Genomic DNA, 22,262 nt, shown 5'->3' with positions numbered 1-22,262 from the left:
TCTAATGGTATTTTGTCTTTATCGAAATGACCCACAATTTCACTTTGCTTGAGCTTTCATTTGTTTTCAAAAGTCCATGTCATGTATGTTTGTAGTAACGACCCTTTATTGTTGAGTTTAATAAATAAGGTTGCTATATCAATTCAAGTATAGATTAATGAATAAGACATCTATTTCTATCTAAAATTTGTATGATTCCTACTATTATTCTTATTGTCTCCCAATTCACAAAGACGGAAATGGGGCATGTAAGTCTTTTAATATTGTTCAGGCCGAGTTAAGTAAAAACGAGCTATCGGAGCCGGTGATTTATCATAGCTAAATTTTAGTAGATAATTTTTGTTTTCCAATGCTTTAAACATACACCAAATTTAAATTTCATCCATGAAACTTAAATAAACAATAAAATTTATGTCTGATTCAACACCTAATGGTCCCGACATTCTCCTGTGACATGATCAAGTTACTTATTTTTTACTTTTAAGAATGAAAACTATCCGCACATACTAACACAGGTTCTTTTACGATGATTAATCCTTATTAATGTGTTTCTAAAAAAAACATTATAAGGGATGAGTCAATATAAAATTACTCCAAACCAAGCATAAGGTCAAGATGGCCGAGTTGGTCTAAGGCGCCAGTTTCAGGTACTGGTCCGAATCCCATTCTTGACAAAAAAAAAGTTTGATGTGTTAATTACATAGATTAATTTTGTATCACTTATTAATTATATGAACTAATCCTCCAATCTTAAATTTAGCTAACTTAATTATTTTATTTGAGACACCGACTAAATCCTCCAATATCTAATTCTAACATAAAACGGATAAATAGATTTAAACGTCAAAATAATACAATATGAATATAAGGAATTGGCGAAACGATGAAACTAAAACGGTAAATGGTGGCGGTGAGCCGGAGAATGAGGGGACGACATGGCGGCGAAACGAGAGCTGTAAACGGCGGAAATATCCACACTGGTTGTGGCCGGTGCCCATGGGCTCTGACTTGCCGACATCATACTCATGGAGTTCGTTACCCCACCGCCACCGCCGCCGCACCCTCTCCGTGGGGCTCTCTCTCCTCTCCGGCGAGGCCCTTTCTCCGCCCACTTAAGCTCTGCATGCTTCACCGCAGTTGAGTACCTCCAACCGAAGCACCCCACATCTCCTGCCTCCCCTATGTACCTGATGAAGGATGATACCCCATTCAATTTTAGTCTCTAATGTTTAATAAATTTTTAAATCAATTCCTATGAAGGTGGAGGGTGTTGGATGATGGAATTCCCACGTCAACTAGGTTTATAAGTGAGGAATACTAACTCCATTGCTATGAGGCCTTTTGGGGAAGCCCAAAGCCATGAGAGCTTATGCTCAAAGTGGACAATATCATACTATTGTGGAGAGTCGTATTCCTCTGTTAGAGGGTTCAATGATTAACCTGTGGCTGAATTTTCTTCCCAAACATTCTATGCACTTTCTTCCCTCCGTCATCTCCCCCATCCCAATTCTCACACATTGCCGGCAGTAAACTCTTCCACAGACCTGCCAGATTCATAGCAATATGCATGTGCTTTCAGTGGATTGTTACTGTAAATATGTTTTTTTGTGTTGGAAATGAAATGGATGCATACCAGGCAACGATGGCGGAAGACATAGATGTAGGTGGTGCAGTTGGTGCAGATATTGGAGTGAGGAATCCCCGGGCGGCGTCTCCCCGGCGTGGCTCTGTGATGGAGATACATGGAACCCATGCCGCTGATGCGGCTTGCCTCCTCGTAGGCTGCACTGTACTCCAAAGCCGGCCTCAACCCAACATGGGCATGCATGTACTCATGCTCCGAAGTTGGACGGCTTTGATTGTGGCCGGCAGGGGCAAGCGGCGACCCACTACTACTCCCACCGACCTGCGCACTCGGATGGAGGCTGATTTTGGCGTCGGGGCGGGAGTATTGGTTGGCTGCTTGGAGGGCTCTGTTGAAGTCTAGGCTGGGGAGTTTGGTTAATGGGGTGCTTTGATTGTCTCTTGGAATTTGGATTTGGATTGATGGGTTGGCTCTGGATTGAACATTGACGTCTGTGAGATGTCGGAAGGTGAGATTCACAGACTCATCTGGCACTCCCTCGTAGAGTGCTTCAAGCTCCATTCTTGCCTTTCTGAACCCTCCTCCATCATCCATGGCGGATTAGATTCCAAATACTTGGGACTTCAAAGGGTCTGCTTTATAAATCATCACCATTGGCGGCTCCATGGATTAAAGCCAAAAACCTGGCCGGTATCTGCCATTCTGGACTATTTCCTGCATCATTTTCTTCGGCTCAAACAAGATAAAATATATCAATAATCTCGATCTTATCGATGAATAAAGATAAATGAATAAAGAAATGAATGATGTTTCATTTGGCTAACTCATAATGAAAGCTAATAATGGAAGAGGTCAAAGGACAAAACCTGTGTGCTTGGGAATCTCTTCAGAACACTAGGCCAAGATCGAAAAGAGCTCCTCGGCCGGACTATTTAAATAACCACAAATTCCACTGCTACTCTGTCTTCAACCTGTTGTTTGAAGACGCGTTTCCTGAAAGTTGGTCAACTAGAATTACAATAACCGAAGCTGCAATTTTAATGACGCATCATGTCATTCACTCAGAAGCTTTAGATTACAATATTATGCATTTTGTCACTCTTGCAAACAGCTTTTGCAATTGAAAGTATCCAAAGACAAGTTCTTCATATCACTTGTAGACTTGAGAAGCTACAACATACATTACAATGACTCCTCATTGCTAATAGGAGCGAGAAGTGAGGCTGAGAGATCAATCAATGAACTTGTATGATAAACTAAAGAACGTTTATGTTTCAGTTATATTATTTATATACCAGGTGAAAAGAGATGGTAAAAGAAATAAAAGAAAAAGAAACCCAAAAATGTTTAAATCTCAATGGGGCCCTCTGCCTCTATCACTCGTGCTCTCGTGTGCTGATCCATGGCATCCTTCCTCAGACAGGGGTCTCTCACTCTCCGCGCTACTTGGTTGACTGGAATGTTGCTCACTCGTGACGCTGGAGACGCCAATTTGCTTTGAGTAGTTATCTAAAGGTTGGCTGGCAGCCTCAACAAGACTCATCATGCTTAATCCTGCTACCTCCAGTTGCATGTCCTCCCGGTCAGGGTGGCAGTTCAAGTCAATTTGGCCACTGCTATTTGCAGCCTCCTCATCTTTTACTCGGATCTGACTTCTTTCGTTCTCTGAATGGTTTATTTGCAGAGATGTACCCCTCAGTGTCCCACTGGTTCCTGATTCATCAAATTGTGAATTCCCCTCCTTGAGTGAAGTCTCCATTTCACGTTCTGATAGGCGTTTCTTCTTGCGAAGCATGAGCGTTTTAAAACGGCGTTTTACAGTCAAGCAGACATTGCATGTGCATGTGGATTTATGCTTTCCCTTCCCACTTGGAGGCTGAATGCACACAATGCAAGTGCATCCTTGTCGGTGTCGAGGATGCCTAGTTGTTGTACCTGATTCCTGCAAGTCAGCCATACTATCACCCAGAACAGCAGCACTAGCCAGTGCATCCAAACCAGAAGGCTCGAGTTCTTGAGCAGACTTCTGGCTCTTCATGATTTTACGTTTCTTAAAATCTGAAATACATAGGGCATAAAGAATCAGACACGATATAATACATTTACCTAATAGACATTTTATTTCCAAAACATTTTTAGTTTCAAATGACAGCTCAATGAAATGCAGTAAAAGAAGGGGAAAATTAACAACATGGTGAATATCGACATCACAACCATTCCACTGATTTACAACGAGTCTGATGTCAAGGGTAATCTGCAATAAGACTATCTGCCTCTACACTTCTCGCATCTCAACTTACAAAATCAAGTCAGTCACCTAAGGCGTTCACTCTCAACAAACCTCAGTTACTGGAAACACACACCACAGAAATTTCATCCAGCTATTATGCAATGTCTACATTCAGGTGCGACTAAATGCAGCTAAAACTACTATGAAAATACACTGAAGCATTTAATTAAGATATATGAAGACAATCTTATTGATATTCCTTGCCCAAATTTTGATAAAATAACCTAAATGCAACAGCATTCCTTGCCAGATTTCACCACCCATCTAGACATGTTAACATTACAAAATATGCACCTACTGAATTATATAGGTTCTCCTTAATTTAAATGAGCCAAAAGCTTGTGTGGATGACTAGAAGGCTTGGTTGGTACCTTTACTCGCTCTTAGAAGATTCTCCTGTTCCTTTGTGTTCATCTCTTCCGGTGCGGAACATGTACACCTTGAAGTACAAGGTTAGAAGTGTTATATAATCTCCTTCAAGTTGTGGTAATTATACTTGCATAGAAAACCAATAAACCGCTGGAAAAGAGAAACAATCAGACAAATATTGCACCTGCTCAAATCCCAAATATTATCTGAACAAGTCCACTTTGGAGGAAGAAGAACATCCACAGGCAACTTCCGCCACTTTGAGCAATCATCACACTGAGCCCATTGTTTCTGTTCCCTGGATTATAACGGTCTAATCAGCAATAATTGATGACTTGTTTCTGTTCCCTACGTGTTTACATTCATAAATTGGCCACAAATCCTTGAAGCTAGATCGAGACTCAACAACAAGCTTTCAATAACATTACAATAACACTTGATGACTTGGATAAGCCTAATGAAGAGTTCATAAGCCAAATTTAATAAAATATCAATACTTATTGACAGTCCAACTCTTCCATTATTCGTATATACAAATTCATGAACATAAACCTTACCCCGTTGGTCGGACAGTGAATATAGTTCTCTTGCCAAAAACTGGAGGTTCCTGAACAATTTTACGACAGGGTCATGATAAAATCAGATGAATAATGAACATATATCATTTAGAGGCAAACCAACACAAAGAAGCCTTGGTTTCGAAAAAGAACAGAAATCGTACATCATACTCCTCAAATTCATGGTCATCGATTGTGACAATGGTGGGATTTGCACTTGGTGGAGGCCGGAGTAGATCTTGAGCTTCTTCCCATGTGAGTCTTAACTCCAAAGCATCTTCACTATGCATGAGCAACCTCTTATTTTTAGACCCAATGTTTCGAGTCCCCTTCTTGTCCATGGTTGACATCGGTTGTTGTCCTGAAGTCATCCTACCCCCAAAATTTTCGATTTTATGCAAACTAATATCTCCAGCTACAACAAAAATGGTCACAGAACAAATAGATGAGGTTGCATCCTAGGAAAATTAGTTCAAAGGTGGTGGTTTCTGTGATGGTGTTCCATATTCCTTTTAGTTGTTTAAGGTGTCTTAGCACTGGGTTTATGTATTTTTGTAGTCAGATTTTAAGTACTGTGAATCTGTAACTACACTATAGGGTGGAAATTTCGGATAATTAACTGGACATCTTTTAGGGTTCAATTTGAAGGTTGAAATAGATCCACTCAACTATGTATAGAGATAAAAAGTGATATTTTTTCCCTGAATAAAATAAGGGGCAATGAACAACCTCTTAAAGGCAAATTCTGAAAGACCCCAGAGAATGAGGCGTCACCCGAATGAGAGCCATTAGGAAGTGTAGAGATCTTGGCATCCTGTTCACTTCACCCTTTCATCAATCCACTAAAACAAAAAAGCATGATGATAAGAAAAGGCAAAGATTAACGATAATGAGTGAAAAACTTAACCTGTGTATCAGAAGAATTTGTTGCTTTTCGAAATCCCATGACTAATTGGCCTCCAGGATCTATCCGACTAAAGGTAACTGCATTAAAATATAAAATTTGATAAGAATCAATTTTTCTCTCCTATGAACTTCAGATATTTACATCTACAAGTCATATCCTTCAAATTTGAATCCACAATTCCAAGCCAATAAATATGCAGTACGAATGCTTTTGAGAAAATGATTTCACTTTAATCATAAAGAATTATAAGGCATAAATAAGGGTGTCAATTTTTTCCCCGGAGCCAAAATCCAATTTTCGAACAGACTGGAACAAAGAAATTTTCTAACCTCAATTGAATTTAAAGAACAAGGCAGAAATGCATTCCCGACATTTAACTACGATTTTTTCCAGGAAGGGGAGTTTTCTAGGGGTGAAGGGGACAAGCGTGCACAGTAACTCATAGAGGAAAGTTAGAACCTAAAGGATTCAAAATATTAACCACTTAAGAAGGGAAAATATTCGTTAGAACACAAAATCTAGATAATACATAAACAAGAGAGGTGGCTCAAAATGATCATACCCTACTTCCCAAAATTTTTTTTACTGATATTACTGGTCAAATCACTTTGGTTCATGATGTGATGATTATACTCGCAGGAAACTCCCCTTCTTAAAAAAAAAAAAAAAAAAAAAAAACAAGAAACAGAACATTTTACTGATAAAATGAGAAGTGGCTGATACTCAAAGGAAACCTCCACAAGGGAAGGAAGAGAAAAAAACAATCAAAACAGAAAAATTACAATGGAAAAAACACAAGCCAAAAAAAGACATAAATCTGAATAGAATAATTAACAAATATGGAAAGAGAACACCATCAAGAATCCATGAGATGAGCCGAGGCAAAATGATATAACCAAGAAGGTTCTTTGATAAGAAATGTCCTTTGAATTCTTTCAAACCAAAGATCCGAAAGGCATTGATAACAAAGATCCACATTCAGTAAGCAGCAGAAAAGGAAATTCCAAGATGATAAACAAACTCAGAAACTGAAACTTCAAAGGAATTTTTAAAAAAAAAAAAAAAAACCTAGAATAATGCCAAAAATAATCCTGCTTCCAATGCCTAGACTGAAGGCTGCAAAAAAATTCACCTGATTCCAAACCTTAGAGCCATGAAAACTCTTAAAAACTAAACACCAAAAAGAAACTTGATTCTTTGATAAAACTCCAGCCCAAATTTGCAACTAGAGCCATAATTCTAATCTTAAAACCACCAAATCCGACACCTCCATCAATTTGAACTTTATAAACCAAATTCCATCTCACCAAGAGATCGAAATTTCCCAATATTGCCTCCTCCACATGATAAGAACTTCTCAAATTCTTTGGAACTTATCAAAAGATCCATTAAGCTTTTAATGAAGGGGACAATTGAGGATTTGTCCGTAAATGAATTCCACAAGTTGCAATTAGAGAAGAAAACCTGGTCAGGACAGAAGGGGAAATTAATTCTAAGCTTCTTTAACCAAATCAACACTGATATTTTCCATAAAAAGATTATCAAAAGCTCAGACAAAGTGTCTATTTGTAATGTCTTCATCTTTCTAGATTCCAATTGAAGATTTTGTTTGGAAATAGGAACAGTCTCTCCACTACTCACACTAACAACCGAATCTGAGTCAATAGGTGAGTACAAAATGGTTTGGAGAACTTTATATACCTCAGATGAGAACACCTTTGGTCAAGATGACTTCTGAGTCAATAGGTGAGTACAAAATGGTTTAGAGAACTTTATATACCTCAGATGAGAACACCTTCGGTCAAGATGACTTTAGAATTCTGAACATGTTATGACTGAAAATATTAATTGGTCGAGCCTTCAACTGGTTAGAATCTGATGGAGGTAAAGAAGTGGCACGCAGGTGCAAACAAGATTCCTCTAAAGAGTCTGAATTTAAAATGGATTGTTCAAAAAATGATGGGCAGTGATTGGCATTACCAAGCTTCCGAGTGTAATAAAGGGGCATGGTTCAATAAAATTTGTGGTCTTTCTTACTTGTAAGAGAAACTGAAAGATTTGGAATCAGAGAAGTAACGTTCGAAAAGTCCTTCATTGCTTGATGAGAGAATGGAGGGTAGTGCCAACTCAACAACATTTTAAAAGGTTATTCCATATCCTATGAGAGAACGGCATTTTTGTTAAATGCCTCAGACTCGGGAGCTTCTTTATTAATATCGAGGGAATTAATTTCTTGAATGAAATCAGCACAGCCAACCCCGTTTAAAACTATGCTCCCAAGCAATACCAAGAAATTTCTTGTGAGTAGCAAAGACTCGCAAATAAAAATATTTACCAAGGACAACTCATAAATATAACCCTGTAACTTTGACTAAAACAATTTTAGCCATTCTGCTAAGCACCAAGTTAATTGTAAAATAGACTAATGTATTTTGTAGCTTGATAATCCAATGAAAACAAGTCATAGGGTGGATTTGGGAGTTCTTTTGGAAGGGTATTAAAGGCAATTTTCAAGATTTTTATAGTATTCAATTAGATAATTAAAAGTAATTTTGAATACCTAAAATACATAAAGAAAAACACTTTATTCTAAATATTTCACTTAAAATCGCTTTTATGAAAAGGTGTCCCAAACTCACTAACAACTGTACAACGTTTCTTTAGTCAGTAATATTCTAGAAAAATGATTTTTCATTCTATAAGATGATAGTACATTTTGGAATGCTTTGGGACCCTTCTAAAGACACTTTTACAAGCCAAAGACATTTTTCATCATGTTTGGTGGTTGAACAAAAACAAAAGAACTTGAAATTTCAAAAACACTTCTTACAACTTCAAGAGCGTGAGATGAGTGTTTCTCACCAAAGTACTCAAGGGACATGCTTTTACTCTTAAGAAAATTCCCAATATCACCATACACCTTGAGATGTAATAGAAAGATTACCAGTATCACCAGCTTGTAATTGCATGGACTGTATGCAAGGGGTAACGCCCTCCAAAACATACATTCTGCTGTTGTTGTTTGGCCAAAATCTGAACTGAAACGTCCATTCATTCCCCTTCACATCTTGAATCCTAACAGGGAGACCCTCTGATTGAGAGATAGGGGGAAAATATGCCTGCATGCAGTTTAATTTAAGAATGATCTATATTATACCAGGGAATACCCAATAAAATAGTCGCAACATGAATGATGAAAATAAAAAACGTAAGATGGTGATCAAGAAGGAAAAGAAGCAATTCATACTTCAGCACATGCTTTTGGCAGAACCAAACGACCAATTCGACCAGCATCACTAGCACTCAACACCTTTTCAAATAGAGGAACAATAGTAGAATTCAAACTTAAAATATGTTAAGGTACATGATTAATTTGAGTAATAGGTAAGAGAAAGCAAAAGAATAAGTGCACAAGCAGACAACATCAAAACAATTAATGAACAACAATAAAACTAAATATAAAAAGGATACTCTCCAGATATTTGTTCTAGCTCTTGGTCAGTAATCCTTGGCCAGTACCTCGGAAGAAGTTGGTTCTTACCTCGACCTTCAGCAGGTGGCCGAGCAATACGCACCAGAGGAGTCATTCCCTTTCTTGTTTCTGAATTAACTGTGGTCCCAGTTTTTAAGGGCTTAGGAAAAATTGGACGAGATCTTTGGCCCTGTTGAAATGGAAGAATGCTCTTTTCATCCTCTTCAGCTGCACTTCCTGATAAGGGTACCACAAAGTTTGGTGTACCTAATGGAACCCCCAAAGTTATATTTAACGATGGCTGACTAAGAGATTCCTGCATATCTTTTAGTCTAGTATCTAGTTGGGAGTATGCTACCGAACCAACCGATGGCTGGCATTTAACAGGTAGTTTAGTCATATTAAAGAAGCTTGTTCCAACTTCCCCAAATGGGCTCCTGAGATTTTCTCCTTTGTTTTGCGCTGGAGATGCACTTCTGTCAACTCTTTGCGCTTGCTGAAAATGGTCGGTTTCATTAGCCTCCATGATGTTACACAACTGTAAAAGCTTTTCCTCTTTAATGCCATTTCGGACCACTCGATCCTCAACAGAAGCAGGTCGCAGAAGGCCAACATTTCCAACTGTCACTGCATCAAATCCATTAGAAATTTCATCTCTTCGGATCTGCAATAAAAAGCAATAGAATTCCAGATGAATTCATGCCGCACATATTATATAAAAACAGTAATGAACTAATATGAGAACCCTGACTGTAATGCCAATGTGTACATGCTCACCCACTTTAAATGGACACGAATATTTGTGATAATAAAAGAAAACCAAATGGCAAAGCTGCAGCATCCCAAAAATTTGAAAATATAGTTTCTGAGGACAAGCTTTTACAGTTGTGTAACATCTATGATGATCTACTCCAATGCACTCATTGTCCATTCATTATAACCTAGAGCAACTATTCATTTGAAAAGGAATTTCTCGAAAGGAAAATGTTGAATGCAAACCCACATTCATTTCCTGTAGGCTATCATCATCTCTCAGAGCCGAAGGATGGAAGTTTCCAAATCATAAAATGCATGTGTGAAGAATATGGTTGCACTGCAAGGGTAATGTTCACATTTTCACCAAGACAGTCATAAAGTTATCGTCAAAACAGTCATAAAGTTATCATTAAAACCACTAACTGATTGTGAACGTGCAGCTATTTTGGTTCATGTTAACTAAAAGTTCACTTTATCTGATTAGAATGCTAGAAGCAACAAGCACAAAAATTGATGTAAGATCTAAGTGTAATCAGAAGTTTGCCAACTCCGAAACCAATCTTACCACATCAAGTCGAGATCTTTTCACACAGGTAGTACACCCAATACCTCCATAATCCAGATATTCAAACATAGACTTAGAAGCTATACATCCACAATGGATTCTCTGAAAAAGAAAAAAAAAAGTTTTATATATAAGGTCACAAGAAAATAAAGATATATACATATGTACATATGTACTAAAACACACACATATATATTGAGACTGAGAGAGAGCACTCAAAACAAAAGGGAATTACCAGTACATTTTCTTACCTTGCCACAAAAACTGCAATCCCTCCAACCAGTTTCCTCTGAGTGATACGTATCACAGAAGACTAGATTTTCATAAGCAGATCTAAATCACAAACAGCATCAAGAAACAGTGAATAGATTAAAAGATAGAAAATGAAGTGGTAAAAGATAGTGACATCAATTGGATATAGCATAACACTCCAATTTATAAATATTTTCTTGTCGCAAGAATGATAAGTAACTGAACATACAAAAAGAAGTGAAGATAGATCCCTCATGGCATAAAATAAAAAGTTAATAAGCCTAAGGCACTAAATAACACGGGCACAATCTAACAAAAAAAAAATAATAAACAAATAAATAAGAATTTGGAGTTGAAAAGCAATTACAATAAATAAATAAACATGAAGCCCTTTAAAACTGACAAATTACAAATACCATTATTAATTGATAAAAGTTAAGCTTCAATATCTATAACGAGATTCACATGAAGAGATATAAACTAAATGGGTGGCAATAGAAGGGTAAGGGAAAACCTCTGCACCATGTAGAACTCTGTTATAAAGTTCTCTTTAATTCTGTAATAGAATTTTCACGGCCAATGAATATCAAACACATCCCTCTTCAAATACAGAATTATGAAATAGAAGATAGAAGAAATATTTACTTTAATTTTAATTGGTAAATAAAAATAGAAAATCAAATTCTATGAGTACAAATATACATATTATCCTTCTCAATCCTCCACTTTGAACAACTCATTTTACAGAGAGAATGTGGAAGCGTAATCCAAGGAAAGACCATTCTTTGAAACTGAACTCTCATCAAATCGGTCAATGCGAATGGAGCATCTAAGGCCTCACACATTCGAATTGGACAAAGCATGGTACAAGGCTACAAGCCCAATTCAAAGCAGTGACAAGGAATATTCCGGTTATTCAGTAGAGGTGTTGCGCAATGATATAACATTGACACTAGGGTCATCTACTTCAATCAAAATGATTTCGAGGACATAATACCGTTACTACTACCAATTGATAAATCGTAAATGATTAATTACTCAAACAAAAAATCCATATGGGAAATCTGGATTCGAGGACGTGACTAATTTTCCGGAAAGGAAAAAAAAAAATGAAAAGGCTAAAAAAAAAAGCCAATAATAGCAAGTGTGATAAATAAAATCGGCACATCCGATAAACCAGTAACAGAAACAAACCAATGCAAGAGATCAATATACATTACCCGCGGAAAATCAAATCAAGGGCGAAGAAAAACAAAATCAAAACAAAAGGGAAAAGAAAAACACCCGCAGTTGAGACATAGATGCGCGAATCCAGCGGATCCCAGAGGCCATCCTTTGGTCCAATCATGCGGCGTAGCGGCTCCGCAAGAAGTATTCATGCAGCGACTAGATGCCATTGAAGAGAGATCAAATCAAGCAAGTAGAAGCAAAATCAAACCCTAAAAATCCTTTTGACCAAAGCACAAGAGAATGAAGAAGAAATCGCGATTGAGAAAACAAGGAAAACGAATCGATGCAAAGCTTAGCTCGAAATCTAGAAAGAACAAAACATCGATGAAGATTGGAAACAAAAGAGAACATGTCTGACCAAAACGCGAACAGAAAATTTCAGAGCGGAGAAGATATCGAAAACAAGAAGAACAGTAAGAACGAAAGAAGAAGAAGAAGAAGAAGAAGAAGAAGAAGACGAATCGAACCGAGGAGGAAGCGAAGGGGGAAGGCGATGGCAGTTGCAGAGGAGGAGGAGGAAGGCGTGGAAATGGCGGAAGGAGAGAGAAAGAAAGAGGAGAGAGAAAGAGAGTGCATGCAAAGCAACAGATGCATAAAATGCATGCACGACACTTGAAGACACGGCGCTAACAAGTCCTCGTCTCGTCTCCCCTTCAGCTTCTCACCTTAGCTAAACCTTCTCGTCTCTTTTCTTCTCTGTGTTTTTTCTTTTTTCTTTTTCTTTTTTTTTTTTTTTTCTTTTTCACACGCTGATATCCTCACCCGTCTGTCACGGACTTTCCCTGCTACTTCCCTTACATTGCTGACACGTACCTCCACGGCAGTTATTTTTTAAATCAACTGTCTCGGTAACTGCTCACGCGCACTGTAGTTTTATCATTTCTCAACTATGCAAATTCATTTTAATTATTTAAATATATATATATATTTTATTTATGCGGCCAATTATGAACACTTGGAATAATGGCTCATTAAAATAATAACCAAATTGTAGCTGAAACCCTTTATTTTAATCCAACGGTGCAGATGGAGCCATCATACACAGTGGAATTTCCTAATTTTGTATTATTATTGACTTTATTCAAATTTATATGATTAATACTAATATATATATTTTTTTTATATATATATATTTGTCGACTGCACCTATCCCTGCTTTCTTCGGAGCGGTAGGATCGAGACACAAAAATCCCATGTCCTTTTGTAAACCTGTAGTGAACCGATAGGTGGGAGCAGAGAAACCTTAGATCGGGAAGCTCTGGATAATGAAATTCTTGCTCCTATTGGACCATTTGTATCTATATACATTAGGATACCCGATAAAATTAGTGATTTTTTCCAGATTGGTTCAGTGAACCACGACACAAACGAAGTGAACATGGAAGGACTGGGTTCGTGTGAGATCCCATATCTGTTCGAGAGAGAACGAAACATTCTTTATAAGGGTGTGGAATCCTCTCCCTAAGAGACGATATGTGCTATCAGTGTGCTTTGGTCGTTACAATTCGGTATCTTGCAACTGTAGGGATTTTTTACTGCACTGAAGGGAGTATAAATGGGACTAAAGACGAGATTGTACTTCCTGCCACGCCCGTTTTTATAAATTAAATAATTTTAGAACAAAATTTATTTTCGAAATTAAATAATGACGTATTAAAATATGGAAAGTTTATAAATTTTAAACAATAAAATCAAATCTAACCAATAAATAATTATAAAATTATAATAATTAAATAGTGTATTTTTCAACACATAAAATAACTACCAATATTTATATAAAATAATAATTTTTTTAAAAAATAATATATATAACAACCTTCCACAGTTATAATAATTATGGTTGACTATTTAAAAGGGGTTGACCGTTTAATATACCATGGTGTAATTTGGTAGTTGTAATGGGAGGAAAATAGGTTTCTTTATTTGCAAATATAACCATTTTTAAAATGGTTTGCAAATATGGAAAATTATTTAAATTATTTGTTTTTTTTTTTTTAATTTTTTCGTATCTATTTTCTTCAGACATGGTACTTTCATTTGGAATACGATACTTTGGTATTACGGGCCTTCAAATCTTTTGGATAAGCTATAGTCATACATGTAATAGGTTATCTGGTCTCCCGATTTTAAGGATGAGAACAAATTATGCAACATCTACATCAAGAAAGTTCGGTAGTTCGATCCTTTGTAGGAACTAGCAACCATATGCTTTGACTTGTATTGAATGTCGGGTCGCTCATAAAGAGTTCGATCTTTGCTCGAGATGAACGTTGGCTGCAAAATTTCTATGAAAAAAATAGAGAGGGTATAGGTAGACATAAGAAAATAAGGAACCACTTGGGCTCGAACCGTCTCGTACTTCCGTCCTATACGTCGAGGGCACGACAAGAAATGGGTAAAAAAAAGGTCGAGCTCAATTTTGAATTTAAGCATAATTAAAATTTGTGGAGAGTTATACACTTGTGCAGTGTGAACACATTTTTACGTCCCCACAATTTTGTCAGATCGCTTAGCCCCGCCAAGTGACTCTTTAAATCCGAACGATCTTTTCGTAGGTGTTTGTTTTCCTCGAACTCGAAGTTTTATTTTTTTCACTAATAGTATTTAGATTGACTTTCGTTTTCTTAGTGACTAAAACTCAGATTAATGCTCGATTTGAAAATGTGCAATGTTTTTATTAAAAAGGGAATCTTAATTTAATAATACATTAACATTTTAATTATCTCAGGGAGGGGAATAATTGAAAATTTTAAATGTTTAAAAACCTTAACATTAACTATTTTTAACAATGTCAAATGATTAAGGTCTCCGAATACTATTTAATGATAATAATAATGATAAGAATAACAAGAAATGTTGTTGCACATGATTTTGAATAAACAACTCGTTCGTTGATCGAGTCCCATGAACTTAGTCACCGAAAACATTAGATTTAAGACTGGCAGACAACACAATTTATAGTTATTTACAAAATGAGTCGTGTTCATGGATTGAATCCAGTTGAAACATTTTTTACATCAAATTTAATGGTTTAGATTATAAATTTTTTTTTAATTTTTTTTAATTCAAGCAACAGTTCGTTCGAGTTGTCAGTTGTTCATGTCATTTATTTAAATTTTTGTTTTTAATAAAAATAAAATGTATTGATATATACCCACAAATACATACATATATTAAAATTTGCAACTTAATTTCGTATACATTTATAAAATTACACTCCAAAAACTTAAAAATTAATTTTAAAAGTTGGGGAATAAATAATATAAAATAAGTATAAAGTTAAATAAAATTAAAATAAATATAAAAAATGTATTTTTTTAAATTAACAATTAGTTCAATCCATTTCGAACTAATTGTACTCATAAATTTTTAAATTTTTTTATTTATTTATTTCAGCCGAACTCACTTCAAATAAATTGATAGCTCTATCCAAACGGTACGAATTAGGTTGAGTTGATCAAGTCTCGAGTCACCTAATTTAAAAAGTTGTGTTCTCCGTGCAAGTAAGAGATTGAGCCGAATCGAATCGAGTAGATTGAAATGAAATTTCATACAAATTTGCATAATATTGCTTCAGATCACACACAATTTATGCATTTCTTGATTAAAAGAAAGAGAGACATCTTCGTTTCATCTGAACCTGCTTGCTCTGATCATAACATCTTCAACTCAATGCCTTGCAGGAGATGAAGAAATTTAGAACTCAAAAAGACCTTGGCTTTGCCACAATAGTGGAGTGGTTCAATATTTGCAAGCTGAACTGTCCAGGCTTTTCAGTGGTATCAATCTTGGACTGTCCAGGAGGAGGCAGCAGCTCAAAGTTCTGAATGAGACGTCCCAAAGTAATGGCGACAATGGGCAAGGCAAGGACGATGCCGGGGCAACTCCTCCTCCCGGCGCCGAAGGGAAGGTACCTGAAGTCGTTCCCGCTAGGCTCCACCTCGGCCTCCTCCTCTAAGAACCTCTCAGGTCGGAATTCATGGGGTTTGTTCCAGTGGTCAGGGTTGTTGGCCAGCCACCATGCGTTCACAAGAATCTTGCTCTCTGCAGGGATGTCATAACCAGCCAACTTGGCGTCTAGGAGGTTCATGTGAGGCACTAGGAGAGGAATGGCCATTCTTAGCCGCATGGTCTCTTTGATAACAGCCTGCAAGTAAGGCAGATTGCGAATGTCGGGCTCTGTAATTTGAACGCCATGTCCAAGCACCGAATCGAGCTCATCCCTCAGCTTTTTCTGGATGTTGGCGTGGTTCACGAGCTCAGCAATTGCCCACTCCATCGACCACAATGTTGTTTCGATTGCTAAATGTTCAAACATCAGCAACATGCTAATTTAGTTAATCTCAGAACATAAGAATATCACTCTAAGACATGAACAGATCATATTTACCGGCAACATTGATGTTCTCAACAATGAAGAGAACATTAGCTTCGGTGATTTCACCATTCTCTTGAGCCTCCACGATATGATCAATGGCACATTTGACACTATCCTCCTTGTTGCTCATCGTGCTTGTAAGTCTCCTGTATGTTATGCAAGTTGTAAGCGTTAGTAGTAGCAGAAGGAGCAAATTAAGCAAAAAAGGCAAACATTGTTACTTATTATTACCTCCTCTCATCGACAAAATTGTCCTTGAAGAGCTTCAGCCTCCTCTCCTTGACGTCCTTACACACATTCAAATACCCTCTCAAGAAAGGCCTCAGTATGGGGATGAAATCGCCGTAGTTGTATTCAAAGCTCTGAGATAGCCGACTCCTCTCGGCGTTTATAAGCTTGAGTTTGTTGAAGAGAGGGTCCTCCATGCTGTCGAATCTCCTGTCGAACATAATCCTATACATATTGTTATACATAAGAAGCTGCAGGCGCCTTCTCAGAACCACCCCACTGGTGGAAGCTTTTGGATCGTTCTTGAGATCCTCCACAACTCTGGAAGCCTCCTCCTCCCAACCGAGCCTGTTCTGCTGCACCACCTTGTTTGTGAAAAAGGGGACAGTCATGATTCGTCTCATTTTCCTCCAGTGCTCGCCATAAACTGTGAACACCATGTCCTGACCCTTGTCAGTGAATATATCGAACACCACGTTCCTAGTCCTGGATCCGAATTCAACTCCCTGGGTATGCAGCACTTCCTTAGCCAGCTCTGGTGAAGAAACAACCACCAGGTTCCGCTGTCCCATTCTGAGCAACAGTATGTCACCGAACTTCTTGGCCATCTCCGTCAGGTTGCGGTGGTTCAAGTCATCACCCACCTGCAGCCAATTTCCAAATATGGGTATGGGGATGGGACCTGGTGGGAGTTTAAAACGTTTACCCCTGAGCTTGGATATGGTAATAGCAACAACCATGGCCACAAACAGCCCCAGCAGAGCCTTCTCCAAAAGGAGAAGATCCATGGTATTGAACTCCTCTTTAAAATTGAAGCAGATGATGTATAAGCTCTTGCTCTGGCGCTCACTTATATAATCTCAAAAGTCAAAACTTCTGGTAGTGGATTTGTTGGCCATGATATGGGGGTAGGTGAAGTTTGGATTTCAAACTATCTCCACGACCCATTCTCCCTTGAAGAAAAGATGATTAGATAATATTATACATAATCAAGTTGTCTGTTCATCCATCCCAGAAGCTATCAAAATAAAGAAAATATAACATTGAAATTTGCATCACATTAGTACCGTAGAAGTAGGACAACAGGAGACGCTTGATCTGACAAGAAAATATTGAAAGATGGGCAATCATGGGCCATGAGATTGTAAAATATAACATTGGGCATTACATGAAACCAACATGCCTAATATTTAATACAAAAATAAATATAAAGGTCAAAGCTGCTTAATTCATCAAAGTTATCGATATGATTGTGTGACGGTGAAGGAAGCCTTATGACTTTTGGAACATAGACTATTATGATCAAATATGGATTAATTAAGCGTACGGTAGGTAAGAGAGTATAGATGAGACAAAATGATATAATCCAAACCAGTCATGGAGGGAGAGAGTGAGAGTTGTCTCATCTTTTCTTCACCAACACCTTCAATAAAATAACTCCAAGTATTAAGGATATGAATAAACAAACAAGTACAATAAAGCCTTCATCTTCAGATCCGAATGAAATCCAGATCCTATGCGAGACAGAAAGAGATTGTAACCAATCATTAATCCTTATATGGCAACACTTGAACAGGTCAACACTTGAACAGGAGAGACTTATCGTATTCATAATCCTGCTTTAAGTAAACATAAAAGAGCAACAGGTAGACCTTGGACAAAGCTTAATAATCAACGATGATGTCAGTTAAAATGCTTCAATCCTTGCATCTTATACACAACAAAAGACAGGCCCAAGAATATGGAGCACATTTGATTGGCCGGGTTCACATTCATCTTCGATAGACGTTAAAAGATCAAAGATTAGTGAGGAGAGAAAGCAGCTCTATAATTCAGCCTACAGAGTGCTAAAGTAAGGCGTTTGGCCTCTCGACACTGGACCATTCATGAATTATGTCAGAGCTGTGAAATCAAAACCTAGGACATTCTGCACAAGAGTACTCGATCAGTGAGCTATTACACACTCTTTCAAGAGTGACCATCGACAGCTAGTCGTTGGACAAGCACCCATTTATTGTTACTCTAAACAACTACATATACATCATTATTTTAACAAACAGAACTGTATTATGTTCCAATCCACGGTCAACTGTTGCAGACTCTCTATTAACTGATTGTTTCATCCCAAAAACAGGCCAACAACTCTTCAAGAGCCAATATTAACAATTTCTAAATATGATACTAGAGCGATGACTTGCCTTAAGATGCGGACATGAGAGCACGCTTTTGACCGATAAAAACTTCTTTAAGCATATGATATTCACTCCTGTAATGCTCAATCGAAAAACATAGCTGCCTTATAGCCTCTCTTTTTTCCTCTGCTCCTTCCATTATTAGTACTCTTTGCCTCTCGACCTTCCCTTCTAGTTCCTTCTCTCTTAATCTTAACTCCTCTGCCCTCCTATTTGCTTTTTCAACACCTGATACAAGTTCCACACGTTCCCTTTCCAATTTTTGCACATGCTCGTTTATTTTGGTTACCTGATTGTCTTTAGAGCTTAAATTCTCTTTCAAAGTAATAACTTCGGAATGGAGCTGATCTCTTTCAGATTGGAAGCCATCAAGGCCACTTTTAAGATTCTCAATGCTTTCTACTTTGTTAACAATGGTCGTTTCCAACAGCTGAATCTCACGATTAAGTCTCTCCTCCAAAACCACCTTTTCCCTCTTGACTTTTCTGATCTCATCCTCCAAAAGACGAGTTTGATGTTCCCATTTTCTTAGTTGTTCCATCAACAGAGCTCGTTCCTCAAGTAGCCGAGATATTTCAGCCTTAATCTGTGTTTTCTCAGGAAAAATTTTCTGCTCAGCATCAGATACTGCTAAATTTAAATCTCTGATCTCATGATCTCGATCTGATAAACTAGCTTTCAACCTCACAATTCTTTCTTGGAGTTTGGAGACCTCTCTTTTCTCTGCAGTCAGCTTGGCCTTCCACGTGGCAGTATCTTTTCGAGCGGCTTCAAGCTCATCCTGCAAATGGCAGATTTTCTCGGGTGACCTATTATTCTCATGTTGAAGTTTCAATTTACAAAGTTCTTTCTGCGAGTTCTCAAGTCTTTCCTTTGTAATTTTTAGCTCTTCCACCAATCCCTGAACGTTAATCACTTGGTCATCTTCCAAACCTTTACGATGTTCTTCAACCTCTGATTCCAGATTAATGACCAAGGGAACCTCATCCTCATGCCTCTTGGTATCTGGCATTGTAGCAGATACAGACTCAGCCTTCAAATCTTTGGTCAATTCTGATTGCTCGTATTTCAGGAGCTTATTTTTCAACCTCATGATCTGGATGTCTGAAATTCGCAACTTCTCATTTGCATTCCTTAATTCTTCCTCTCTATTTCTAGCAAAAGCATCATCAGAATTTTCATCTGTTAACCCCTTGAATGGAAATGAACTTTCTGCATTTTCCTCCTTCATGCGGATCTTTTCTCTGGCCTCACGAAGCTCAATCTCCAATTCAATCATCTTCCTGTTCAGTCCTTGATCACCACCTGCATAATTGTACACCGAGGAATCATCGGAATCAGGTTCAGATTCTGTTAAGGATGATGATTCATCTCCTTCCTTTTGGCAAATATCATTGCTCCCACCAGATCCAAGGAAGAAATCAAAACCAGCAGCTCGTGGCCCAGATCTACGACGTCCAAGCCTTTGATCAGGAGAGGGCCATGTAGAGGATGGCTCAGAGGGCAGGTCACAAATACCAGAGCCCTGGGATTGTAGATCTGAAGGAATATTTTTTCGCAGCTCTCCTGTCACATGATCATAACGCTCAGCAAGGGAACGATACATGCGATAGAACTCCTCAACATGAGAGATCAACACTGGCCTCTTCTGATAATACATCTCAGCCTTCTTGGCAAATGAATCTGCATCCTCTTCTATTAGCTTCAACATACGTTTGATGCTGCGGTCCATCTCTACCATAAGGGATCGTTTTGTCAATTTTTTGATTGGCATTTTGATGAAAAATTAACATTGGCTTTCACCTATTGTTGAATTGCAGTAATAAAATTGGAGCATACAGGAACTAATTCCATGCAAACGTTTGGGCAGTTGAAACACAGGTACCATAAGATTCATGTAGAAAGAAGGAAGAAGCTAAAATTTTGCAACTGCTGCCTATATTCCCAAATTTAACCCCACCCCTTTTAGAATATCAACTTAGAGCCCTGTTGAATAAAAGGAAAAGATTCTAGCATAAAGGAAACAGATGTCATGTCACTAGAGAATTGGAGAACAATTTCCTTAGTCGTTATTTGGCAAGACGAGGAGGGGATATTTGAGTGGGTTAAGATTACAAGAAACCGCATAAAGCCAATTATAGTAAAAGAAAGGTATGCCATAAAAAGATCCTCTAAATATTGGAGAACTACCAATGCACCTAATAATACCTTCATCTTTTCTAGCACTCCCAGAGAAAAGGAACACAAAAGATCGAAGTACTATCCTAAAACAAACGTTCCCTATCTGTGCAAGCCAGCATAAAGCAATTTGGGAATTGGAAGCCACTGTCAGGGCATGTTAAATATGTAGTTCACCAATGTTTCATACTCTAAAAGTGACATTTATAATCATAATTTTAAAACTACATAAACAATATTATTAACACAATACATGGAAAAGCAAATTGAAGTGTTGTAAAGTTATCAGACGATTGCTTAAGCCGGCATTGATACTATGAATTAGCAATCACTCGATGCCTACAACAGAATTAAGCAGAGAGGAGAAAATTAGTAACAAACCCTCGAGATTCTCCGTGAGCCATCTAGAGTTTCTGGGGCTGAGGTGACTATCCCACCACCAAGAATGAGACTTCCCAGACCCCAACCTCTTCAATTGCCTGTCACTCGGAGACTGAGAACAAGAAAAACACATACACAGCACAGTGAGAGAGAAGCGCGAAAAAAGCAGTCGCCAGTTCATCGAGATGTTAATAAACCAAAACAAAAAACAAAAAACAATCGAATAGACTGTAAAATGGGATCATAATGATGAAGCGGGCAAAGAAGAGGAGTGGCAAAAGCAACGCATACCACTGAGTTAGCCATTGAGCCGAAGAAATCCTGGAGTTCGGAGTACGTTCACCAGAGAGAAGATCCCTACAATCTGATACTGAAATCGAAACTCAAACTTTAAAAACTACGATCAGAACACAGCCAATTTACATTCCGAACAAAAACGAAACGAAATCGACCATCGATGGAGGAATGCAGGTAGAAAGAAAAGGGATTTTAGGCGCATTAAACAGGAATTTGGTTTGTTTGTTAGCGACGGGGATTCAAAATCGAGGCGCGGAAATGGAGGTTTGAAAGTAACAAATATGATCAGTTTCAGCAGTTCGCAGTGGTGTGTTGGTGTAGTCGGTGGGGCTGGGCGCGGCTTTGAACAAGGTTAAATGACCATATTGCCCTTCCCTTATTCACATCACATGCTTTCTTTCCACGAAACCAGGATTCCACGCAACCGGGATTTAACTCGGAATCAATAATGTCAAGTCAAGGATGAACATTGGGTGATGGTTATTTATGAATTTATGAGCTTGAGTTAACTTCACTTATTGTCGAATTAAATACGAGTTCGTAATAATTTATCGAATAATTTCGTTTTTGGTTAAGTTTTTCGGTCACATATCATCCTAGTAAAACACAAAGTAACTCGTAGATT

The 22,262-nt window shown here is 37.8% G+C and overlaps 4 protein-coding genes across 7 annotated transcripts; all 4 read right to left on the bottom strand.

Annotated features, from left to right (window-relative positions):
* Positions 1-750: 750 nt before the first annotated feature.
* Positions 751-2,606, bottom strand: LOC111784864 (uncharacterized). Its single transcript, XM_087121389.1, has 4 exons — positions 2,452-2,606; positions 1,634-2,299; positions 1,441-1,544; positions 751-1,187 (listed from the first exon to the last, which is right to left on the bottom strand). The coding sequence occupies exons 2-4, from the start codon at positions 2,177-2,179 to the stop codon at positions 890-892; spliced, it is 948 nt and encodes a 315-aa protein (XP_086977515.1). The 5' UTR covers positions 2,180-2,299; positions 2,452-2,606; the 3' UTR covers positions 751-889.
* A 210-nt stretch (positions 2,607-2,816) lies between these two features.
* Positions 2,817-12,593, bottom strand: HSI2 (B3 domain-containing transcription repressor VAL1). 4 transcript variants are annotated; one of them, XM_087121386.1, is made up of 14 exons: positions 12,451-12,593; positions 12,038-12,139; positions 10,753-10,834; positions 10,502-10,603; positions 9,180-9,844; positions 8,956-9,052; positions 8,653-8,827; positions 5,709-5,785; positions 5,531-5,615; positions 4,966-5,216; positions 4,802-4,851; positions 4,429-4,542; positions 4,247-4,314; positions 2,817-3,643 (listed from the first exon to the last, which is right to left on the bottom strand). In XM_087121386.1, the coding sequence occupies exons 2-14, from the start codon at positions 12,130-12,132 to the stop codon at positions 2,940-2,942; spliced, it is 2,565 nt and encodes an 854-aa protein (XP_086977512.1). In that variant the 5' UTR covers positions 12,133-12,139; positions 12,451-12,593; the 3' UTR covers positions 2,817-2,939. The 4 variants fall into 4 exon arrangements, with proteins under 4 accessions (XP_086977512.1, XP_086977511.1, XP_086977514.1 ...); XM_087121385.1 differs by having other exon boundaries at positions 12,038-12,583; XM_087121388.1 differs by lacking the exons at positions 10,753-10,834; positions 12,038-12,139; positions 12,451-12,593 and having other exon boundaries at positions 9,180-9,807.
* Positions 12,594-15,454: 2,861 nt separating this feature from the next.
* Positions 15,455-18,032, bottom strand: LOC111784863 (trans-cinnamate 4-monooxygenase-like). The gene is made up of 3 exons (XM_023665407.2): positions 16,593-18,032; positions 16,374-16,507; positions 15,455-16,285 (listed from the first exon to the last, which is right to left on the bottom strand). Exons 1-3 carry the CDS (start codon positions 17,375-17,377, stop codon positions 15,687-15,689), a joined length of 1,518 nt encoding a protein of 505 aa, XP_023521175.2. The 5' UTR covers positions 17,378-18,032; the 3' UTR covers positions 15,455-15,686.
* A 136-nt stretch (positions 18,033-18,168) lies between these two features.
* LOC111784861 (protein NETWORKED 4A-like) lies at positions 18,169-21,968 on the bottom strand. The gene is made up of 3 exons (XM_023665406.2): positions 21,632-21,968; positions 21,341-21,452; positions 18,169-20,515 (listed from the first exon to the last, which is right to left on the bottom strand). Exons 1-3 carry the CDS (start codon positions 21,644-21,646, stop codon positions 18,789-18,791), a joined length of 1,854 nt encoding a protein of 617 aa, XP_023521174.2. The 5' UTR covers positions 21,647-21,968; the 3' UTR covers positions 18,169-18,788.
* Between the last annotated feature and the right edge of the window lie 294 nt (positions 21,969-22,262).

The sequence above is a fragment of the Cucurbita pepo genome, chromosome 2 (genome assembly GCF_057944985.1).
Source record: "Cucurbita pepo subsp. pepo isolate OVF chromosome 2, ASM5794498v1, whole genome shotgun sequence".
Classification (NCBI taxonomy): domain Eukaryota; kingdom Viridiplantae; phylum Streptophyta; class Magnoliopsida; order Cucurbitales; family Cucurbitaceae; genus Cucurbita; species Cucurbita pepo.
The sequence above is the reverse complement of the archived record's forward strand: the minus strand, read 5'-3'. Positions and strand labels throughout refer to the sequence as shown.